The sequence below is a fragment of the Hippopotamus amphibius genome, chromosome 1 (genome assembly GCF_030028045.1).
Source record: "Hippopotamus amphibius kiboko isolate mHipAmp2 chromosome 1, mHipAmp2.hap2, whole genome shotgun sequence".
NCBI lineage: Eukaryota > Metazoa > Chordata > Mammalia > Artiodactyla > Hippopotamidae > Hippopotamus > Hippopotamus amphibius.
The window spans coordinates 113,734,450-113,758,197 of record NC_080186.1 but is presented as its reverse complement, the minus strand read 5'-3'; the positions used below and the strand labels follow the sequence as shown (position 1 = coordinate 113,758,197).

At 37.3% G+C, this 23,748-nt stretch overlaps 1 protein-coding gene across 1 annotated transcript in view; it reads left to right on the top strand.

Annotated features, from left to right (window-relative positions):
- CTSS (cathepsin S) overlaps window positions 1–17,600 on the top strand; it is a 36,531-nt gene extending 18,931 nt beyond the window's left edge. Inside the window, exon 8 of the mRNA XM_057745810.1 lies at window positions 16,882–17,600. Coding sequence (XP_057601793.1) covers window positions 16,882–16,981 — 100 coding nt within the window. The 3' untranslated portion in view covers window positions 16,982–17,600. The remainder of the gene's footprint in view (window positions 1–16,881) is intronic.
- Window positions 17,601–23,748: the final 6,148 nt, after the last annotated feature.

The window sequence follows — 23,748 nt, the reverse complement described above, 5'->3', positions numbered from 1 at the left end:
CGATTGCTGGGACTAAATCCCAACAAGGACAGATTGGACATGGTCATGAATTCCAGACTCCACAGAGGCTGACTCAGACAAAACCTTCTTATATCATCAAATTTGTTCTTAATGATTTTTTTTTTAATTTTTTCTATTTATTTATTTATTTTGGTTGCATTGGGTCTTCATCGCTGCTTGCGGGCTTCTTCTAGTTGCAGCGAGCCGGGGCTACTCTTCGTTGTGGTACGTGGGCCTCTCAGTGAGGTGGCTTCTCTTGTTGTGGAGTACGGGGTCTAGGCACATGGGCTTCAATAGTTGCAGCACATCGGCTCAGTAGTTGTGGCTCACGGGCTTAGTGGTTTCGTGGCATGTGGGATCTTACCAGAGCAGGGCTCAAACCTGTGTCCCCTGCATTGGCAGGCGGATTCTTACCCACTGTGCCACCAGGGAAGTCCAATGATTTCTTAAAAGGTTATACTCTATGTCATTCTATGTCATTTCCAATGCTTAAGTAAAAGAATGTGGAGTCTTCCTCTATTTGGTCTCTTCTTTTTTATCTTCCTTTTGTTTATACTTAATCTTTTTTGGTATGTATATAACACTGATCCATGTCCCTGAATTTGTGTCCCTTTCTGGGCATGCATATTTAGCTTCTTTTTATAACACACTATAGCATAGTAAGTAAAAGCATTAACTTTGAAGCCAGGCAGACCTTGCCTAGAATCTTAGCCCCTTTATCGTCTGTGTGAACTTAAACAGGTTATTTAGTATCTATAACTTTCAATTTTCCCATTTGTAAAATGGGAGTAATAGTTTCAAGATTACAATAAGGATTAAACAAGATAATGTATGTAAAACACTTAGCACTTAGTGTCTGGCACATATGTCCAATAAATCATAGTTATTATTTTTATTATTATTCCTTCTTTGAATCTCTATAAAGAGAATACAGTCTGATGTAGAGAACTATGCCCTCAGTAACATCCCAACCGTAAATACAGTTATAAGTTTTGCAGAATGCTCTCATAATGTCTAGCAATATAGGCAAATGATTTAATACCAAAGCATAACTGAGTAAAAATTATTTTATGGGGGCCAAAATAATGCAAAATACCTGATTATACAACCCTCTGATGGTTCGACTTAATCTAGGAATAAAACTAGAGCATCTAAGTGAGGAATGATGAAGTACATCTCCCCAAATGTTAGGCAGTAGAGATTTTGAGGTTAAACTGCCTGAGAATATCTTTAAGTATTTGGCTAGATTATGTTGCCAATGATGGGCAGGTCCATAAATTTAGAAAGCTAGCTGAGCTAGAGATACAACTGCTATGTACTTAGAAAGTTCAGGATCCTAATAAGGACACATACTTGATCAGAAGGCCACCCCAATCTAAGGGACTGTCCACAAGACAGACCAAGATTGTCTTTGCCAAAAAGAAAGGGAAGAGTTTAATTTGATATATAGATCAGTGAGTAATGAAGGCTCCACAGTTATTGGGCATAAGACAACTTTGGCCTGAGGGAAAAAATTAAAAGTGTTACCTATGTGCCTGTTAGAACCTTAAACACATGCACGCACGCAAACATACACACCAAAAAACTAAGTAAGCACCCAGGATGCCTTTAAGCAATAGCTGGTGAACTCTCTAAGATAAACAGTTGCAAAATAGATGGGCCTCTAGGTAATGCAGTAAGTTGATGGATTAGGTTGGGGGTGTATGCAGAAATGACTCCTCTTCATCCAAAAGTGGCATTAAGGTTATTAAAATATAAGTTAGAGGAAAGAATATATTCCATTTTCCCTCACTGAAAACTGTTGTCTGATCTTTCAAGAGAGCCTGATCTTAAAGTAGAGTTAGGGTACACATTTCATACTAAACCTTATAGGAATCTATATTAAATTCATACATACTGCCTCTTCTCCATGGAATCAAAGGCTGAAAAAAGATTTAAAAAGAAAAAAGTTATAACCTAGTGATTTTTCTTAGAGATTTCTCTATAAAGAGATTAAGAATGTGCGCATTGATTTATAACTCAGAACAGGTATTTATTACACCACTTCACTGAAATCACTCGTGCCGAGATTGCCACTCACTTCCATTTTGCCTCGTTAAACAGTTTTCAAGTCACATCTCACCTGCCCTCTTAACATTTGATGTATAATTACTCTCTCCTTTCCGAAACACTTTCTTTATTCGCCTTTCAGGGGACCACATTCTCCTGGTTTTCTTTCTACTCTACTTCTCAGTCTCCTGAGTTCCTTAGTTCCTTTTTTTACTTCTTATTGCTAAATATTAGACTTCCCAGGCCTCAGTTCCCCGCCTCCCTCTGCTCACTCCTTAGGTGATCTCATTTAGTCTCCTGGTCTTAAACACCATGTATGTGCTGATGACTCTCACCTTTGTATTTTTAGCCCTAATCTCTCCCCTGAGCTCCAGACTCCATGTCCAGCAGTCTACCATTTGACCTCTCCACTTGCGTGTCTATAGGCCTCTTCGACTTAACATGTTCAAAATAGCACTCTTGACTCCTTGCTACTGTCTCAATTTTCCCCATTTTGGTAAATGCCAACAGCATTTACCCCAGGCCAAAACATTGGAGCCATCTTTTCTTTCTTCATATGCTACCCTACATCTAAGCTATCAGCAAATCTGGTCATTTCTACCATCATTAAATTATCCCAAATCTTATCATTTCTCAACAGCTGTACTGTTACCACTCTAGTTCAAGCCACCCTTCATCTCTTTTTGTCTATTGCAGTAAATCTTCCAACTGATAGTCACTTTCCCTCTTTTTTTGCCTATAGTCACAGTAGCCATTATGATCTTTTTTTAAATAAGAAAGTAGATTTTATTACTGTCCTACTCCAAACCCTCTAATGGCTTTCCTTCCAATTCATAATAAAACTCATGGCCGGGAAAAGTGTGGCATTACCTGGTATCAGCCTGCCTCTCCAACCACCTCTCCAATTGCTCTCCTCTCTCTCACTCAGATCTAGGAACACTAGCCTTGTTGCTGTTTCTCCGACACACCAAGCTTATTCCCAGCTTTTTCCCAGGTCTTTGCATCACTTGCACTTTCACTTTACTTAGATCTTTGCTTAAATATTTCCTCAGATAAGCATCCCCTGACTACACGATCTAAAATGTAGCCCTGGGGAATTCCCTGGAGGTCCAGCGGTTGGGACTCTGCGCTTTCACTGCTAGGCCCAGGGTTCAATCCCTGGTTGGGGAACTAAGATCCTGATAGTCACCCAGCATGGCCAAAAAATAAAATAAAATAAAATAAAATTTAAAAAATTTTTAAAATAAAATATAGCCGTGACTTCCAATATCCTGTATCCCCTTACCCTTTATTTTTCTTTCACATCATATCATATCATACCATATATTATGCATTTCTTTGTTTATTATATGTTCCTCTTATAGAATGTATAGGCTGTAAAAAGACTTTGTCTACCTTGTTTACCTCCATAAACTTATGCCTAGAATAGTGTCTGGAACAGCCTAAGAAGTTCAAGGCTGCAATTTATTTCAAAGGAAACTGGCACATATTTTAGAAGGAATATCTAATAAGTCAGTAGTCTATAATGCAGGGAGAAGGTAGGGGGACCAGCCCTCCTGCTTTGTCACCGAATAAGGAGTTTCCCAGGCCACAGGACTTTTTTTTTTAACTTTATTTATTTATTTATTATTTGGGGGGGGCGGGTAACACCAAGTTCAATCATCTGTTTTTATACACATATCCCCTGGACTTTATTTTTAAAATCAGGACAATCCTAGACAAAGTGAAACTGTTGGTCACCCTAGAAAAATACTACATATTTTTAAAGGGGATGGACTCCACTTGAGTCCAATCAGATGGACTTATACTTGGATAACAACAAAAATAGCTACCTCTACTTGTTGAGCATTTACTATAGACACTGTGCAAGCACTTTAAATACATTTTCTCATTTAATTTTTTTAAAGAACTTTTATAGAGATACAGTTAACAGACAATAAACTGCATATATTTAGAGTGTACAATTTGGTATCCCAAACTCCCAATTCATCCCCCCCCCAACCCACCCCGCTTTCCCCACTTGGTGTCCATATGTTTGTTCTCTACATCTCTGTCTCTATTTCTGCCTTGCAAATTGGTTGATCTGTACCATTTTTCTATAGTCCACATATGTGTTAATATATGATATTTGTTTTTCTATTTCTGACTCACTTCACCCTGTATGACAGTCTCTAGGTCCATCCATGTCTCTACAAATGTCCCAGTTTCATTGCTTTTTACAGCTGAGTAATATTCCATTGTATATATGTACCACATCTTTTTTATCCATTCATCTGTTGATGGACATTTAGGTTGCTTCCATGTCCTGGCTATTGTAAATAGTGCTGCAGTGAACATTGGAGTGCATGTGTCGTTTTGAATTATGGTGTTCTCTGGGTATATGCCCAGCAGTGGGATTACTGGGTCATATGGTAGTTCTACTTTTAGTTTTTCAAGGAACCTCCATACTGTTCTCCGTAGTGGCTGTATCAGTTTACATTCCCACCAACAGTGCAAGAGTGTTCCCTTTTCTCCACACCCTCTCCAGCATTTATTGTTTGTAGATTTTGTGATGATGCCCATTCTAACCGGTGTGAGGTGATACCTCATTGTAGTTTTGATTTGCATTTCTCTAATAATTAGCGATGTTGAGCAGCTTTACATGTGCCTCTTGGCCATCCGTACGTCTTCTTTGGAGAAATGCCTATTTAGGTCTTCTGCCCATTTTTTGATTGGGTTGTTTGTTTTTTTGATATTGAGCTGCATGAGCTGTTTATATATTTTGGAGATGAATCCTTTGTCTGTTGATTTGTTTGTAAATATTTTCTCCCATTCTGAGGGCTGTCTTTTCGTCTTGCTTAGAGTTTCCTTTACTGTGCAGAAGCTTTGAAGTTTCATTAGGTCCCACTTATTTATTTTTGTTTTTATTTCCATTACTCTAGGGGGTGGATCAAAAAAGATCTTGCTGTTATTTACGTCAAAGAGTGTTCTTCCTATGTTTTCCTCTAGGAGTTTTATAGCGTTTGGCCTTACGTTTAGGTCTTTAATCTATTTTGACTTTATTTTTGTGTATGGTGTTAAAGAGTGTTCTAATTTCATTCTTTTACATGTAGCTGACCAATTTTCCCAGCATCACTTATTGAAGGGGATGCCTTTTCTCCATTGTATATCCTTGCCTCCTTTGTCATAGATTAGTTGACTGCAGTTTATCTCTTGGCTTTCTATCCTGTTCCATTGATCTATACTTCTGTTTTTGTGCCAGTACCATACTGCCTTGATCACTGTAGCCTTGTAGTATAGCCTGAAGTCAGGAACCCTGATTCCACCAACTCCATCTTTCCCTCTCAAGATTGCTTTGGCTATTTGGGGTCTTTTGCGTTTCCATACAAATCGTAAAATTTCTCGTTCTAGTTCTGTGAAAAATGCCATTGGTAATTTGATCGGGATTGCATTGAATCTGTAAATTGCTTTCGGTAGTATAGTCATTTTCACAATGTTAATTCTTCCAATCCAAGAACATGGTATGTCCCTCCATCTGTTTGTGTCATCTTTGATTTCTTTCATCAGTGTCCTATAATTTTCTGACTACAGGTCTTTCACCTCCTTAGTTAGGTTTATTCCTAGGTATTTTATTCTTTTTGTTGCAGTGGTGAATGGGATTAATTCCTTAATTTCTCTTTCTGATCTTTCATTGTTAGTGTATAGAAATGCAAGAGATGTCTGTGTGTTAATTTTGTATCCTGCAACTTTACCAAATTCATTGATTAGCTCAAGTAGTTTTCTGGTGGCCTCTTTAGGATTTTCTACGTATGGTATCATGTCATCTGCAAACAGTGACAGTTTTACTTCTTCGTTTCCAATTTGGATTCCTTTTATTTCTTTTTCTTCTCTGATTGCTGTGAGAAGGATTTCCAAAACTATGTTGAATAGTAGTGGTGAGAGTGGACATTCTTATCTTGTTCCTGATCTTAGAGGGAATGCTTCAGTTTTTCACCATTGAGAATGATGTATGCTATGGGTTTGTCATATATGGCCTTTATTATGCTGAGGTAGGTTCCCTCTATGTCTACCTTCTGGAGAGTTTTTATCATAAATGGGTGTTGAATTTTGACAAAAGCTTTTTCTACATCTATTGAAATGATCATGTGGTTTTTATCTTTCAATTTGTTAATATGGTGTATCATATTGATTGATTTGTGTATATTGAAGAATCCTTGCATTCCAGGGATAAACCACAGTTGATCATGGTGTATGATCCTTTTAATGTGTTGTTGGGTTCTTTTTTTTTAAATTATTTTTTTGGGGGTACACCAAGTTCAATCATCTGTTTTTATACACATATCCCTGTATTCCCTCCCTCCCTCGACTCCCCCCCACCCTTGCCGTCCCAGTCCTCTAAGGCATCATCCATCCTCGAGTTGAACTCCCTTTGTTATACAGCAACTTCCCACTGGCTATCTATTTTACAGTTGGTAGTATATATATGTCTATGCTACTCTCTCACTTCATCTCAGCTTCCCCTTCACCCCCCCACCCCCCCAAACCTCGAGTTCTCCAGTCCATTCTCTGCATCTACGTCCTTGTTCTTGTCTTGTCACTGAGTTCATCAATACCATTTTTAGATTCCATATATGTGAGTTAGCATACAATATTTGTCTTTCTCTTTCTGACTTACTTCACTCTGTATGACAGACTCTAGGTCTATCCACCTCATTACATATAGCTCCATCTCATCCCTTTTTATAGCTGAGTAATATTCCATTGTATATATATGCCACATCTTCTTTATCCATTCATTTGTTGATGGGCATTTAGGTTGCTTCCATGTCCTGGCTATTGTAAACAGTGCTGCAATAAACATTATGGTACATGTTTCTTTTGGGATTATGGTTTTTTTTGGGTATATGCCCAGGAGTGGGATTATTGGATCATATAGTACTTCTATTTGTAGTGTTTTAAGGAACCTCCAAATTGTTTTCCATAGTGACTGTACCAACTTACATTCCCACCAACAGTGCAGGAGAGTTCCCTTTTCTCCACACCCTCACCAACATTTGTTGTTTCCAGATTTTGTGATGATGGCCATTCTGATCGGTGTGAGGTGATACCTCATTGTGGCTTTGACTTGCATTTCTCTGATGATTAGGGATGTTGAGCATCTTTTCATGTGTTTGTTGGCCATCTGTATGTCTTCTTTGGAGAAATGTCTATTTAGGTCTTCTGCCCATTTGTGGATTGGGTTATTTGCTTTTTTGGTATTAAGCTGCATGAGCTGCTTGTATATTTTGGAGGTTAATCCTTTGTCCATTGTTTCGTTGGCAACTATTTTTTCCCATTCTGAGGGTTGCCTTCTAGTCTTATTTATGGTTTCTTTTGCTGTGCAAAAGCTTTTAAGTTTCATGAGGTCCAATTTGTTTATTCTTGATTTTATTTCCATGATTCTAGGAGGTGGGTCCAAAAGGATCTTGCTTTGATGGATGTCATAGAGTGTTCTGCCTATGTTTTCCTCTAGGAGTTTGATAGTGCCTGGCCTTACATGTAGGTCTTTAATCCACTTTGAGTTTATTTTTGTGTATGGTGTTAGGAAGTGTTCTAATTTCCTTCTTTGACATGTAGCTGTCCAATTGTCCCAGCACCACTTATTGAAGAGGCTGTCTTTTCCCCATTGTATATTCGTGCCTCCTTTGTCAAAGATAAGGTGCCCATATGTGTTTGGGCTTACTTCTGAGTTCTCTATTCTATTCTATTGATCTTCCTTTCTATTTTTGTGCCAGTACCATACTGTCTTGATCATTATGGCCTTATGGTATAGTTTGAAGTTAGGAAGCCTAATTCCACCAACTCCATTTTTCCTTCTCAAGATTGCTTTGGCTATTCAGGGTCTTTTGCATTTCCATACAAATCGTAAGATTTCTTGTTCTAGCTCTGTGAAAAATGCCATTGGTAATTTAATAGGGATTTCACTGAGTCTGTAAATTGCGTTGGGTAGTACAGTCATTTTCACAATGTTGATTCTTCCAATCCAGGAACATGGTATGTCCCTCCATCTGTTTGTGTCATCTTTGATTTCTTTCATCAGTGTCTTAAAGTTTTCTGCATACAAGTCTTTTGCCTCCTTAGGCAGGTTTATTCCTAGGTATTTTCTTCTTTTTGTTGCAATGGTGAATGGGAGAGTTTCCTTAATTTCTCTTTCTGCTCTTCCGTTGTTAGTGTATAGGAATGCAAGAGATTTCTGTGCATTAATTTTGTATCCTGCTACTTTACTAAACTCATCAATTAGTGCTAGCAGTTTTCTGGTAGAGTCTTTAGGGTTTTCTATATATAATATCATGTCATCTGCAGAGTGACAATTTTACTTCTTTTTTTCCAATTTGGATTCCTTTTATTTCTTTTTCTTCTCTGATTGCTGTGGCTAAAACTTCCAAAACTATGCTGAATAATAATGGTGAGAGTGGACACCCTTCTCTTGTTCCTGTCCTTACAGGGAATTCTTTCAGTTTTTCCCCACTTAGAATGATGTTGGCTTTTGGTTTGTCATATATGGCTTTTATTATGTTGAGGTAATTTCCTTCTATGCCCATTTTCTGGAGAGCTTTTTATCATAAATGGATGTTGAATTTTGTCAAAAGCTTTTCCTGCATCTATTGAGATTATCATATGGTTTTTATCCTTCAATTTGTTGATATGATGTATCACATTGATTGATTTGCATATATTGAAGAATCCTTGCATCCCAGGGAAAAATCCCACTTGATCATGGTGTATGATCTTTTTAATGTGCTGTTGGAGTCTGTTAGCTAGTATTTTGTTGAGGATTTTTGCATCTATATTTATCAGTGATATTGGTCTGTAATTTTCTTTTTTTGTGACATCTTTGCCTGGTTTGGTATCAGGGTGATGGTGGCCTCGTAGAATGAGTTTGGGAGTGTTCCTCCTTCTGCAATATTTTGGAAGAGTTTGAGAAGGATAGGTGTTAGCTCTTCTCGAAATGTTTGATAGAATTCACCCATGAGTCCATCTGGCCCTGGGCTTTTGTTTGTTGGGAGATTTTTAATCACTGCCTCAATTTCTGTACTTGTGATTGGTCTGTTCATAGTTTCTATTTCTTCCTGGTTCAGTCTTGGAAGATTGTATTTTTCTAAGAATGTATCCATTTCTTCCAGGTTATCCAATTTATTGGCATATAGTTGCTTGTAGTAGTCTCTCATGATCTTTTGTATTTCTGTGGTGTCCGTTGTTACTTCTCCTTTTTCATTTCTAATTCTCTTGATTTGCATCTTCTCCCTTTTTTTCTTGACGAGTCTGGCTAATGGTTTATTAATTTTGTTAATCTTCTCAAAGAACCAGCTTTTAGTTTTATTAATTTTTGCTATTGCTTCCTTCCTTTCTTTTTCATTTATTTCTGCTCTGATCTTTATGATTTCTTTCCTTCTGCTCACTTTGGGGTTTCTTTGTTCTTCTTTTTCTAATTGTTTTAGGTGTAAGGTTAGATTGTTTATTCGATATTTTTCTTGTTTCTTCAGGTAGGACTGTATTGCTATAAACTTCCCTCTTAGAACTGCTTTTGCTGCGTCCCATAGGTTTTGGGTTGTTGTGTTTTCATTGTCGTTTGTTTCTAGATATTTTTTGATTTCCTCTTTGATTTCTTTAGTGATTTATTGGTTGTTTAAGAGTGAATTGTTTAGCCTCCATGTGTTTGTATTTTTTGCAGTTGTTTTCCTGTAATTGATATCTAGTCTCATGGCATTGTGATCTGAGAAGATGCTTGATATGATTTCAATTTTCTTGAATTTGCCAAGGTTTGATTTGTGACCCAAGATGTGATCTATCCTGGAAAATGTTCCATGTGCACTTGAGAAGAAAGTGTATTCTGTCATTTTTGGATGGAATGTCCTATAAATATCAATTAAGTCGAGGTGGTCTAATGTGTCATTTAAAGCTTATGTGTCTTTATTTCTTTTCTGTTTGGATGATCTGTCCATTGATGTAAGTGGGGTGTTCAAGTCTCCCACTATTATTGTGTTCCTGTCGATGTCCCCTTTTATGGCTTGCCTTAGGTAGTGAGGTGCTCCTATGTTGGGGGCATAGATATTTACCATTGTGATATGTTCTTCTTGGATGGATCCCTTGATCATTAGGTAGTGTCCTTCCTTGTCTCTTGTAATAGTCTTTACTTTCAAGTCTAGTTTGTCTGATATGAGTATTGCTACTCCAGCTTTCTTTTGACTTCCATTTGCATAAATATCTTTTTCCATCCCTTTACTTTCAGTCTATGTGTATCCCTTGGTCTGAAGTGGGTTTCTTGTAGGCAGCATATAGAAGGGTCTTGTTTTTGTATCCATTCAGCCAGTCTGTGTCTTTTGGTTGGAGCATTTAATCCATTGACATTTAAGGTGATTATTGACATGTGTGTTCCAATTACCATTTTCTTAATTGTTTTGGGTTTGTATTTGTAGGTGTTTTCCTTTTCTTGTGTTTCCTACTTAGAGAAGTTCCTTTAGCACTTGTTGTAAGGCTGGTTTGGTGGTGCTGAATTCTCTTAACTTTTGCTTGTCTGGAAAGCTTTTGATTTCTCCCTCAAATCTGAATGAGATTCTTGCTGGGTAGAGTATTCTTGGCTGTAGATGTCTCTCTTTCAGGACTTTCAGTATATCCTGCCATTCCCTTCTGGCCTGCAGAGTTTCTGTAGAAAGGTCAGCTGTTATCCTTATGGGTTTTCCTTTATATTGTTGTTGGATTCTGTTGGCTAGTATTTTGTTAAGGATTTTTGCATCTAAATTCATCAGTGATATTGGTCTGTAATTTGCCTTTTTTGTAGTATCTTTGTCTGGTTTTGGTATCAGCATGATGGTGGCCTCATAAAATGAGTTTGGGAGTGTTCCTTCCTCTGCAATTTTTTGGAAGAGCTTGAGAAGGATGGGTGTTAGCTCTTTTCTAAATGTTTGATAAAATTCACCTGTGAAGACTCTGGTCCTGGACTTTTGTTTGTTGGGAGATTTTAAATCAGTTTCAATTTCATTACTTGTGATTGGTCTGTTCATATTTTCTATTTCTTCCTGATTCAGTCTTGGAAGGTTATACCTTTCTAAGAATCTGTCCATTTCATCCAGGTTGTCCATTTTATTGGCATATAGTTGCTTGTAGTAGTCTCTTATGGTGCTTTATATTTCTGCAGTGTCCATTGTAACTTCTCCTGTTTCATTTCTAGTTTTATGGATTTGAGTCCTCTCCCTCTTTTTCTTGATGAGTCTTGCTAGAGGTTTATCAATTTTATTTATCTTCTCAAAGAACCAGCTTTTAGTTTTATTGATTTTTGCTGTTGTTTTCTTTGTTTCTCTTTCATTTATTTCTGCTCTGATCTTTAGGATTTCTCTCCATCTACTAACTCTGGGTTTTGTTTGCTCTTCTTTCTCTAGTTTCTTTAGGTGTAAGGTTAGGTTGTTTATTTGGGATTTTTCTTGTTTCTTGAGGTAGGATGGTATTGCTATAAAATTCCCTCTTAGAACTGCCTTTGCTGCATCCCGTAGGTTTTGGATCATTGTGTTTTCATTGTCATTTGTCTCTAGGTATTTTTTGATTTCCTCTTTGATTTCTCCAGTGATCTCTTGGTTGTTTAGTAGTGTACTGTTTAGCCTCCATGTGTTTGTGTTCTTTACAGTATTTTTCCTGTAATTGATTTCTAATCTCATAGCGTTGTGGTCAGCAAAGATGCTTGATACGATTTCAATTTTCTTGAATTTACCAAGGCTTGATTTATGACCCAAAATGTGATCCATCCTGGAGAATGTTCTATGTGCACTGGAGAAGAACGTGTAATCTGCTGTTTTTGGATGTAATGTCCTATGGATATCTATTAAGTCAAGCTGATTTATTGTGTCATTTAAAGCTTGTGTTTCCTTCTTAATTTTCTGTGTGGATGACCTGTCCATTGGTGTAAGTGGGGTGTTAAAGTCCCCCACTATGATTGTGTTACTGTCGATTTCCTCTTTCATAGTTGTTATTATTTGCCTTATGTATTGAGGTGCTCCTATATTGGGTGCATATATATTTATAATTGTTATCTCTTTTTCTTGGATTGATCCCTCAATCTTTATGTAGTGTCCTTTCTTGTCTCCTGTAACATTTTTTATTTTAAAGTCTATTTTATCTGATATGAGTATTGCTACTCCAGCTTTCTTTTGATTTCCATTTGCATGGAATATCTTTTCCATCCCCTCACTTTCAGTCTGTATGTGTCCCTAGGTCTGAAGTGGGTCTCTTGGAGACAGCATATATTTGGGTCTTGTTTTTGTATCCATTCAGCCAGTCTGTGTCTTTTGGTTGGTGCATTTAGTCCATTTACATTCAAGGTAATGATCAAGATGTATGCTCCTATTACCATTTTCTTAATTGTTTTGTTTTTATTTTTGTAGGTCCTTTTCTTCTCTTATGTTTCCCACTTAGAGAAGTTTCTTTAGCATTTATTGTAGGGCTGTTTTGGTGGTGCTGAATTCTCTTAGCTCTTGCTTGTCTGTAAAACTTTTGATTTCTCCATCGAATCTGAATGAGGTCCTTGCTGGGTAGAGTATTCTTGGTTGTAGGTTCTTCTCTTTCATCACTTTAAATATATCTTGTCACTCCCTTCTGGCTTGCAGAGTTTCTGCTGAGAAATCAGCTGTTAACCTTATGGAGGTTCCCTTGTATGTTATTTGTCATTTTTCGCTTGTTGCTTTTAATAACTTTTCTCTGTCTTTAATTTTTGTCAGTTTGACTACTATGTGTCTTGGTGTGTTTCTCCTTGGGTTTCTCCTGCCTGGGACTCTGCGCTTCCTGGACTTGGGTAGCTACTTCCTTTCCCATGTTAGGGAAGATTTCAACTATAATCTCTTCCAATATTTTCTTGGGTCCTTTCTCTCTCTCTTCTTCTTCTGGGACTCCTATAATGCAAATGTTGGTGCATTTAACGTTGTCCCAGAGGTCTCTTAGGCTGTCTTCAGTTCTTTTCATTCTTTTCTGCATCAGTGATGATCACCATTCTGTCTTCCAGGTCACTTATTCGCCCTTCTGCCTCAGTTAATCTGCTCTTGGTTTCTTCTAGTGTATTTTTCATTTCAGTTATTGTGTTGCATATCTCTGTTTGTTTGTTCTTTAATTCTTCTAGGTCTTTGGTAAGCTTTTCTTGCAACTTTTTGATCTTTGCGTCCAGTCTTTTTTCATAGTCCTGGATCATCTTCACCATCATCATTCTGAATTCTTTTTCTGGAAGGGTGCCTATCTCCTCTTCCTTTAGTTGTTTTTCTGGCATTTTATATTGTCCCTTCATCTAGTACAAAGTCTTTAGCCTTTTCATTTTCTCTGTCTTTCTGTGGCTGTGGTTTTCAGTTCCACAAGATGAAATACTGCTGACACTGCTTGATTCTGCTGTCTGCCCTCTTGTGGAGGAAGCTGTCTAGGAGGCTCGTGGGTGCTTCCTGATGGGAGGGACTGATGGTGAGTTGGGCTGGGTGGGCGGAGCTCAGTGACACTTTAATCTGCTTGTCTGCCAATGGGTGGGGCTGTGTTCCCACCCTGGTGGTCATTTTGCCTGAGGCGACCCAGCACTGGAGCTTACTGGCTCTTTGGTGGGGCTAATGGCAGACTCTGGGGGGGCTCACGCCAATGAGCACTTCTCAGAACCCCTGCCACAAGTGCCCCTGTCTCCTTGGTGAGCCACAGCTTCCCCCCACCTCTGCAGGCAACTCTCCAACACCAGCAGGTAGGTCTGGTTCAGTCTCCTATGGGGTCACTGCTCCTTCCCCCTGGGTCCTGGTGAGCACACTTTTTTGTGAGCCCTCCAAGAATGGAGTCTCTGTTTCCCCTAGTCCTGTGGAGGTCCTGCAATCAAATCCCACTGACTTTCAAAGTCTGATTCTCTGGGCATTCCTCCTCCCATTGCTGGACTCCCAGGTTAGGAAGCCTGACATGGGGCTCAGAACCCTCACTTTAGTGGGTGGACTTCTGCAGTATAACTGTTCTCCAGATTGTTAGTCACCCACCCAGCATTTATGGGATTTGATTTTAACGCGATTGCACCCCTCCTACCATCTCATTGCGGCTTCTCCTTTGTCTCTGGATGTGGGGTGTTTTTTTTGGTGCGTTCCAGTGTCTTTCTGTCGATGATTGTTCAGCAGTTAGTTGTAATTCCGGTGCTCTTGCAAGAGGGAGTGAGCGCACGTCCTCCTACTCCACCATCTTGATTGTTGTTGCCTTTCTCATTTCATTTTTAAGGTAATCTATGAAATAGGCATTTTATCCCCATAACACAGAATAGGAAACTCCTGATACCAAGAGAGTTAAAAAACTCGCCCAAAGTTGAACACTTTGAGTGAAAGGGCTATACAGTTAATAAAAATAAACAACTTCACAAGCACTGGAATGAGAGTTTGGAACTGACCTTGTACAGTTCTGAAGACAAGAATTTGTCCTCAAATATTTACTTAGCTTGAGATTTTCAGCTGTATTTTTTAAAGGAGGGTTAGCAGTACTCAGCCAAAAAGAGGTCTGGGATCTTCTACAAAGTTCGGGACAGTTGATCTTGTCCAGATACCGAATGGGATCTGGGACTCCTAGATCTCACTGACTGAGTTCATATTACTACAAATAAGAGCCTCAATTCAACTTTCATCACCAGTACTTAGGTCTAAACTCAGCTCACCTAAAATTTTTTACCTATTTTTTTTAAGCAGTGAGATAACTATATAGTCAGATATAACAAGATACTAATTATATAAGATCCTGGATGTTCTGGTTTGAGTTTCATTCCCCATACTACCTGACTCACAGGAAGAATGTAGACACAGGGAGAGTATAAAAGTGTAGGCCTTGGAATAAAACAGTCCTAGATTTGAACACTTGCTTCACAATTAACCATCTGTGTGACTTTGGGCAAGCCATTTTACTTCTGCCTGTTTTTCTCTTTAGTAAAAAGATGATAAAACCTACCTCACAGGAGGATGATTAAATGAGATAATATATCTTAAGCTGCTTAGCACAGAGTAAGTGCTCAATAAGTAGTAGCTATTGATATTAATAATAGCTCAGCCAGAATTCATTATTGCTTTTGCCTATCAAACTGGCTACTAAAAAGCACTGCACCCATTGATGAGAGGTGACAGTGGAGTCTGGATCTTATTCTCAAGGTGAGGCGTTAAAGGAGTTAAAGCAGGGGAGTGGCAATAAATGAAAGGAATCAAAATCGGAGCCCAGGGAATTCCCTGGAGTTCCAGTGATTATGACTCATTGCTTTCACTGCTGAGGGCCTGGGTTCAATTGCTGGTCTGGGAACAAAGATAAAAAAAGGAGTCCATAAGAGAGTTTAAGAAAGAGTGACCAGAGAGAAAAGAGAACATCAGGACACAGCAGTATCTTAAAGCCAAGAGAGAAGTGAGGTGCGAGTGGACAACTGTGTTAAATGGTACAAGAGAGAGAACTAAGATCTGAAAGTCCAGTGAATGGCCTATTGAAGCACAGCCATTTTAAATTATGCCACTTGTCTTCTTCCAATAAACCATTTCTTAGTTTCTCCAGTGCATACAAAAACACAACCTTCCTTTGAGTCCTGAGCAAAAATTTGCAATGGTTTCCATTTACTTATGGATTTAAACAAGTTCCTCAGTCTGCTGTTCTAAGCTCTGCACAATATGGCCCCAAAGCAACTTTCTATCTTCTTTTCCCACTGCTCCCCTAAAGATGTTCAATTTTCCTTTCAACTAAATTTCTTGCTGCTCTCCAAATACAAATACAGTTTTTCATGCTTTTAGTTGTATCCTAGTTATAGCACAATTCATACACAATATGAATTCTGCCTCATATTATAATTATTTGTACACCTACAATTATAAAATCTCAGAACTATAAAGAACTTCACAAGTCATTTCTCTTACAAGAATTTTGTCAATTTTTTCACTAGTATGTGAAAAAGGGAGAGAAAAGAATACTTTGTGTGAATCTTTCATAAATCTAAATTTATTTGACTCAAAGGACTATCCTTAAATTAGAGATTATGTCCCCTTAAGTTTTGTTTTTGGTGTTATAATGTCTTTTCTTTTACAATATGATGGTGATAATAAAGGTTTTTTTTTAATGTCTGTACTCGCTAACTTAAAAACTGGTAACTTTATGTCAATCTACAAAATTTTTTGAAATTCTCAAAGTCCATGAAATGAAAAAGCGAAGAACCATTGGTGTCCTCTAACCCTTATCTGACCCACGAATTCCCCCTGCAACATCTCTGACAAGTTATGTAAATCTCTGATTGAACACTTCCAGTGCCAGGGAGCTCATCTCCTCCCAAGGTAGCATACTCCATTTTTTACAGCTTTAACTGTGAGCAAGGCTTATCTTATCTCATCTCCACTTCCAGGTCAAAAAAGGTGGTTGAGAGCTGCTCTTTTTGAGAATCCCCTGCCCTATGCCCTTTTCCATAGTGGTCTCTCAAAAATATTTCCTAATTGACACTCTCTAAAGAAATTGAAGTTTGATAGGAAATCATCACCTATGATCCTATTACGCAAAAACATTTAAAGATGGGGTCTTGGAAAGGATAATAAAACTCTTTCTCTGCAGAAGTAGGAGGATTTAAAGGTTTGGGATGGACCTTATATTGTTTTCCTTAGGTATTAAATCTGTTCATTAATATAACATTAAAACCTACCAAAGCATCCTGTGAAAATTGCCTAAAAGCCCTGGGGGAAATTATTATATTATTTTGTTCTAATTTTGTTTTATAGCTTTTCATATACAATCACTTTAGGAGAAAAGCAATCTAAGAGATAAAAAGTTGATAATGTGATCTGATTATATTCATTTGTAATTTTGTTACTTCTTTTTCTAAAGCTGGGGCCTCAACTTTGGTGACCAAGGATACATACGGATGGCAAGAAATAGTGGAAATCACTGTGGGATTGCTAATTTTCCCTCTTACCCGGAAATCTAGAGGATCTCTTTGTTTTATAACAATTCAAGGAAGAAGAAACACTTTCTCACAATTTAATTTTACATGCTGTAACCAGTAGAAATGTGTGTCATGATCAATGCATATTTACTGTACTAACAGAAAATATAGTTTGATTTATCTACTTTTTTAACTTTGCAGATCTTGGGAAAAAGTTTGCTAAGTAAATGAATAATGCACTATAGATATAACTGTATGAAAATTCATCAACCTGAGACAATCTGTCGTGTTTGTCATTGTCTTATTTTATTTGTCGTTTTAAGTCCCCTGATATCCTGTTGAAACTTGATGGCATATAGATGCTTAATAAATATCTGTCTTTTCAACTTTGTATCATTACCACATACTATTCTTTTCTTATTCTTAGGTAACTATTGCAGTCAATCATGAGAATATAAATTGTAGGATCCTGGTGATATGCTATGGCAACTTTAATGGAAGAAACTATTAGGTTATTAATGTCCTGAGGTTGTACCTTTGTACATAAAAGGACTCAGTAATTTTTAAAAAATAAATGGTGTCAAAGTAGACACATGCTTAAGAGACTGTTTTCAAGCACTCTGTAATAATTATTTTAATCAACAATAAATATATTAATTCAGATTATTTTTACCTAGTCATTAGTAATTTGGCCAGTACCTTTTGGGGGCAAATAATTAGTCAATCTAAAAAAATAACCAAACTGCGTTTCTTTAAAAATATTCCATTACTCATATTTTTATGAGCAATTCAAATAGATATTCCTCACAACTGCTCTAGATTAGTAGACAGGTTCTGAAGAAGTAGCAGGAATTTTAAATTTTATAAGTTCATGTCTATGACATGAGAAATGTATGGGATGATGTCATTAGTATATCTTAAACTGAACTTAAACTAATTTCACTATCTTTAGTTCCCTTTCCACAAAGTACATTTTTTTCCTTTTTTTTTAAGCTCTTTATTGGAATATAATTGCTTTACACTCTTCTACCAGTTTTTGAGGTACACCAAAGTCAATCAGCTGTATTTATACATATATCCCCATATCCCCTCCCTCCTGCAGCTCCCTCCTACCCTGCCTGTCCTGGCCCTCTAAAGCATCACCCATCAAGTTGATCTCCCTTTGTTATACAGCAACTTCCCACTAGCTATCTATTTAACATTTGATAGTGTATATATGTCTATGTTACTCTCTCACTTCATCCCAGCTTCCCCTTCACCGCCCCCCCCCCCAGCCCCGTGTCCTCAAGTCCATTCTCTACATCTGCATCTCCACTCTTGCCCTGTCACTGGGTTCATCAGTACCATTTCTTCAGATTCCAAATATATGAATTAGCATATGGTATTTGTTTTTCTCTTTCTGGCTTACTTGACTCTGTATGACAGTTTCTAGGTCTATCCACCTCATTACATATAGTTCAATTTCATTCCTTTTTATGGCTGAGTAATATTCCATTGTGTGTATGTGCCACATCTTCTTTATCCATTCATTTGTTGATGGGCATTTAGGTTGCTTCCATGTCCTGGCTATTGTAAATAGTGCTGCAATGAACATTATGGTACATGTTTCCTTTGGATTATGGTGTTCTCCGGGTATATGCCCAGTAGTGGGATTACTGGATCATATGGTGGTTCCATTTTTGGTTTTTTAAGGAACCTCCAAACTGTTTTCCATAGTGGCTATACCAACTTACATTCCCACCAACAGTGCAGGAGAGTTCCCTTTCTCCACACCCTCGCCAACATTTATTGTTTCTAGATGTTTTGATGATGGCCATTCTGATCAGTGTGAGGTGATACCTCATTGTGGCTTTGGCTTGCATTTCTCTGATGATTAGTGATGTTGAGCATCTTTTCATGTGTTTGTTGGCCATCTGTATGTCTTCTTTGGAGAAATGTCTATTTAGGTCTTCTGCCCATTTGTGGATTGGGTTATTTGCTTTTTTGGTATTAAGCTGCATGAGCTGCTTGTATATTTTGGAGGTTAATCCTTTGTCCATTGCTTCATTGGCAAGTATTTTCTCCCATTCTGAGGGTTGCCTTCTTGTCTTGTTTATGGTTTCTTTCACTGTGCAAAAGATTTTAAGTTTCATGAGGTCCCATTTGTTTATTCTTGATTTTATTTCCATGATTCTAGGAGGTGGGTCCAAAAGGATCTTGCTTTGATGGCTGTCATAGCGTGTTCTGCCTATGTTTTCCTCTAGGAGTTTGATAGTGTCTGGCCTTACATGTAGGTCTTTCATCCATTTTGAGTTTATTTTTGTGTATGGTGTTAGGAAGTGTTCTAATTTCATCCTTTTACATGTTGCTGTCCAGTTTTCCCAGCATCACTTATTGAAAAGGCTGTCTTTTTTCTATTGTATGTTCTTGCCTCCTTTGTCAAAGATAAGCTGCCCAGATGTGCTTGGGCTTACCTCTGAGTTCTCTATTCTGTTCCATCAATCTGCCTTTCTATTTTTGTGCCAGTACCATACTGTCTTGATCACTGTGGCCTTGTAGTATAGTTTGAAGTCAGGAAGCCTAATTCCACCAACTCCGTCTTTCCTTCTCAAGATTGCTTTGGCTGTTCGGGGTCTTTTGCGTTTCACAAAGTACATTTTAAAGAACAAGAATTGCTCGCTATAAAAACATGGTAATAATATACGACTATCATCAAAAGTGTAGGGAAACGTAATTTAAAAATATTCAGTTAGAAAAAAAGTATTTCGTTGGTTAGTCTTTAATTTTTATTTTGCCCACAATTTTTCAAGCACTGTAAATGGAACAAAAACATAGGTTCTTAACCTTTGTCAATCTGATTAAGCCTATGGACACCTTCTCAGAATAATGTTTTTAAATCCATAAAATAAAACACATAGGATTACAAAGTGTGGTGAATATTGAAATACCGCTATTAAATTTTCTGAATATAAATTTGTGTAGAGTAATGGTGGAGGAATTGGTAGAGGTAAGCAGGACACCAAGCCTTATAATGCAGGAAGCAATGTTTATTGTACCGGTACAGGCCCAGTGGATTCACATCCAAAGACTGAGCCCCGAACCAAAGGAGAGCTTCTCCTTTTATAGACCAGTTCCTGTGCTTTTGGGAGCCTATAGCTATGTTTATCTATGCAGAAGCAATGTATAGAAGCCAGAGTGCATATGTAGTTTTTCCTTATCTCCTTGACCCAGATGTTTGCACTGCCCCTGGCAGGGTCTTGTGAAAGAGGCCATAAGTTATTTATTCCCTGGGGCTTGCATTTTCCTATGTTTGCCTTGTCCTTCCCTGTTTTTGTTATTAACCTGCCTCAGTAATAAACATACTTCTTTAAAAATGCATTAAATAACAAGTTAATAACTATCTTAAATTTGAAATAGTGACAAGTATAAATGATATTTGAAGATACCTGAAAAAACTGTAATGTGATGTGAAAATATGAGTTTTAGTGATAGAATTACAAGTATTGCTAATATTATTGTGGTTTATGGACTTTGTTCAGATTTGAAGGAAATGCTTTCGCTTAGAGGTTAATGAAAATAAAGATATTATCTTTTTTCCCCATAAAAATCCACAAATTTTCTGATTCTATCCATGGACCCTTTAGGAATCTGTGGATCCCAGGTGAAGAACCTCTGAACTAGCAAGTAGAATAATGAAATATTTAACAAAAGTCTTTATTGTATGTCTAACATAAGGGGAAATTTTAAGTCATGAGTAATTTCAAATTTACAGAAATAAAAAGCCTTTTTTTAAAAAATAAAAAGTTTACACAAAAAATAAAATAAAAAGTTTAAATCAAAAAAAATTTAAGAAAAATCTTATTCTGAAAATTGTATATTGGGTGACTTGAAGAAAACAGAAAGAAGGATACTAGCTAGAAGATACTACAGCAAGTATACATGTGATGATAAAACCCTGGGCAAATTTAGTCACTGTGAGAAAAGGAAAAAATTAAAAACGAATCAAAAACAAAGAGCAAATCTGGGAGTCATCATAGAAGTTGACAAAGCTTTTAACTAGATAAAAAAGGTAAAGAAACAAGAGGAATTAAACATTCCAGAGCTGGACAATTCCATTAAAAACATACAAGAAAAATATGAAGACAGAGACTTACTTCTTTGGAAAAAAATATTCTTCTCTTACTCTTATCTAGATGAGAATCTTGATGATCCTTCAAATATGCATATGTACTTTAACTTACCAGAGGGACTATATAAATCTGAAGGTCTTTTTTTAAAATACATTTTTATTGGAGTATAATAGCTTCACAATGCTGTTAGTTTCTACTGCACAACAACGTGAATCAGCCATATTTATACATATATCCCCATATCCCCTCCCTTTAGAACATGTCTGTCTTTAAAACAAAAATAAAAGCAGTCCTTAAAGGACACAACTGTTCAAGATGAATCAATGTATCTTTGCTGATGCCTCCCGCCCCACTACCAACCTTCAATTCATCCTTCAACCAACAGCCAGAGTGAGCCTTTAAAAATATAAATTAGATAATATCTTTCCCAATTGTAACCACTCAATAGCTCCCATTATACCTGAAACAAAACACAAATTCCTTAACACTGACTGTTAAATTCCATATATCCTGGCTTCCCGGTCTCACCTGGAGCCAGTTTTATGTATTCGCTGTGCTTTTGCCATACTGGCCTTCCTTCAGTCTCTGAAGCACTTCCTACTTTAGCACTTTTACAGGTATTGTTTTCTCTGCCCAAACTACTTCCCCTGCACCCCACTTCTGGTTGTAACTCAAATGTTACTTCCTCAGAGAGGTCTTCCATGATCCACCTTCCCATCTAAGTTAAGTTTCCCCGCCTTTGACTTTCTCATTAAATCTGGTGCTTTTCTGTCATAACACATATCAAATTGTAATTATATGTGTATTTATATACTTATTTATATAACATCTCTCTCCTTCATTAGATTGTAAGGTCAAGGAGGGCAGAAATCATGACACTTTGTATCTAGAATGTAGCATAGTGCCTGCCTTATTTGTTGAAAGAAAAAATGAATGAGTGATGAATGAATACAAAAGAATGACCAGTACATTGTAAGTGTTAAGAGTAAAAATATGTCCTAGTTCTTTCATAGTTATGGAACACCAACACTTTTGGAAACTATTTTAAAACTTCTGTTAAAATTTAAAGGAACCCATTATTCCATACTTCCTTTCCCTTCCTCCCTCTCTCTTTCCTGCCCCTACCAGGCCTGTACTTTGATCTGGATTTTGTTCCTCTCTGCTCCCTGCTTCACCAAGATAAAGATAATAAACAAGATTGCTTTAATAAAAACAATGTTACACTTTTATAATATTTGAGTAGCTGTCAGTTCCTGAGGGTTTTTTTTTTTAATTTAATTTTTAGAACTAATATATTCACACGGCTCAAAAATCAAAAAGTATTGTAGGGGAAGAAAAAAATCTTTTCCTACTATCCTCCTGGGTTCTCCAGCTGGAGCCCTGTAAATTGGATTGACGAAAGGCAGATTAACAAGATAAAAGCATACACATTTATTTGATATAAGTTTACATGACATGCGAGCCTTTGAAAGGAAATGAAGACTGGAAGAAACAGTTAAACTTGGGCGTTTTTACACTAGGTTTGATGATGAGTGGAAAGTCCTGGGAAAATGTCATAGGAAAAACAGGATGAGCCAGGGGTGGTAAACTCGGGGGAAGTTAGCAAGGCCTGATAAGTTCAGAAATGTTCAGGAGCATCCCTCGTCTTTGGAGATAAGGATGCTCCTTTCCTCCATGTATAGGGAGGGCACTACTCACATGAGGGTCTTATGACCTGCTTCAGAGGAGAAGGGGGGAGGCCAGAGAATCCTTCCAGCACCTGCTGTTTCTATGAACTTCTTCAGGGGGAAAGGAACAGAAAAAAAGCGTCCTTTCTATACCTGCCATTCCTCAAATTCCTTCAACTTAAAATACTCAATATGCCAAGATGCCATATTTTGGGATAGCATGTTCTGAACTCTGTCAGTATATAATAGTCATTTCTCATTATTTGCAGTAGTTATTGGCAAATAATACCATGAACAATGAACTATCAAATACAGAACTATTGTTTCTAGAGGAAATTCAGGGTTAGATTCCTATAAGACCCTGGTCACAACATTTTCATCAACTGGTTAATACATAAGCTTCTTTTATGTATGTTTCTGTTTAAAGACACCTAATTTAATATATTTTGTTGATTCATTAATATTGAACCCACAGCCAACAGCCTGGACAAAGCTTACCTAACGTATTTTCTCTGTAAGGCACATCACAATTTTCTCATGTTTAGGAACACTAGACAGAATCAACATTAGACAGAGCCAGCACTATCTATTTTAAACAGCAAAATCACCCCCCCCCCAAAAAAAAAGACACAAAAATGCAAAAAACATGGTACTAAACGGACCTCAAAAAGGACACTTGTTTACAATATGAAAGCTGAAACAAGAAGGCAGAGCATCAACTTGTCCAACTTCACTAAAGAAGAAAAGTCAGTACAAGTCAGCACCTGGATAAGAAATCACCTATGCAGACATTGTCAATTCTCCTAAGGGCCCATTTATTTATTCCTGAAAGTCATTTGTTCTCCCATAAGTGCCCCTCTGCCCTGCCCTATCCCCTATTAAGATGGCATATAAACTTCAAATTCTAACCACATCCTTGAGTCACATTTCTTTATAAATTCCCATGCAAACATATATAATTAAAATCTGGGTGTTGTTTTTTTCTGTTTTTTTCTATTGCCAATCTAACTGCTGTCAGTTTAATTTTCAGACC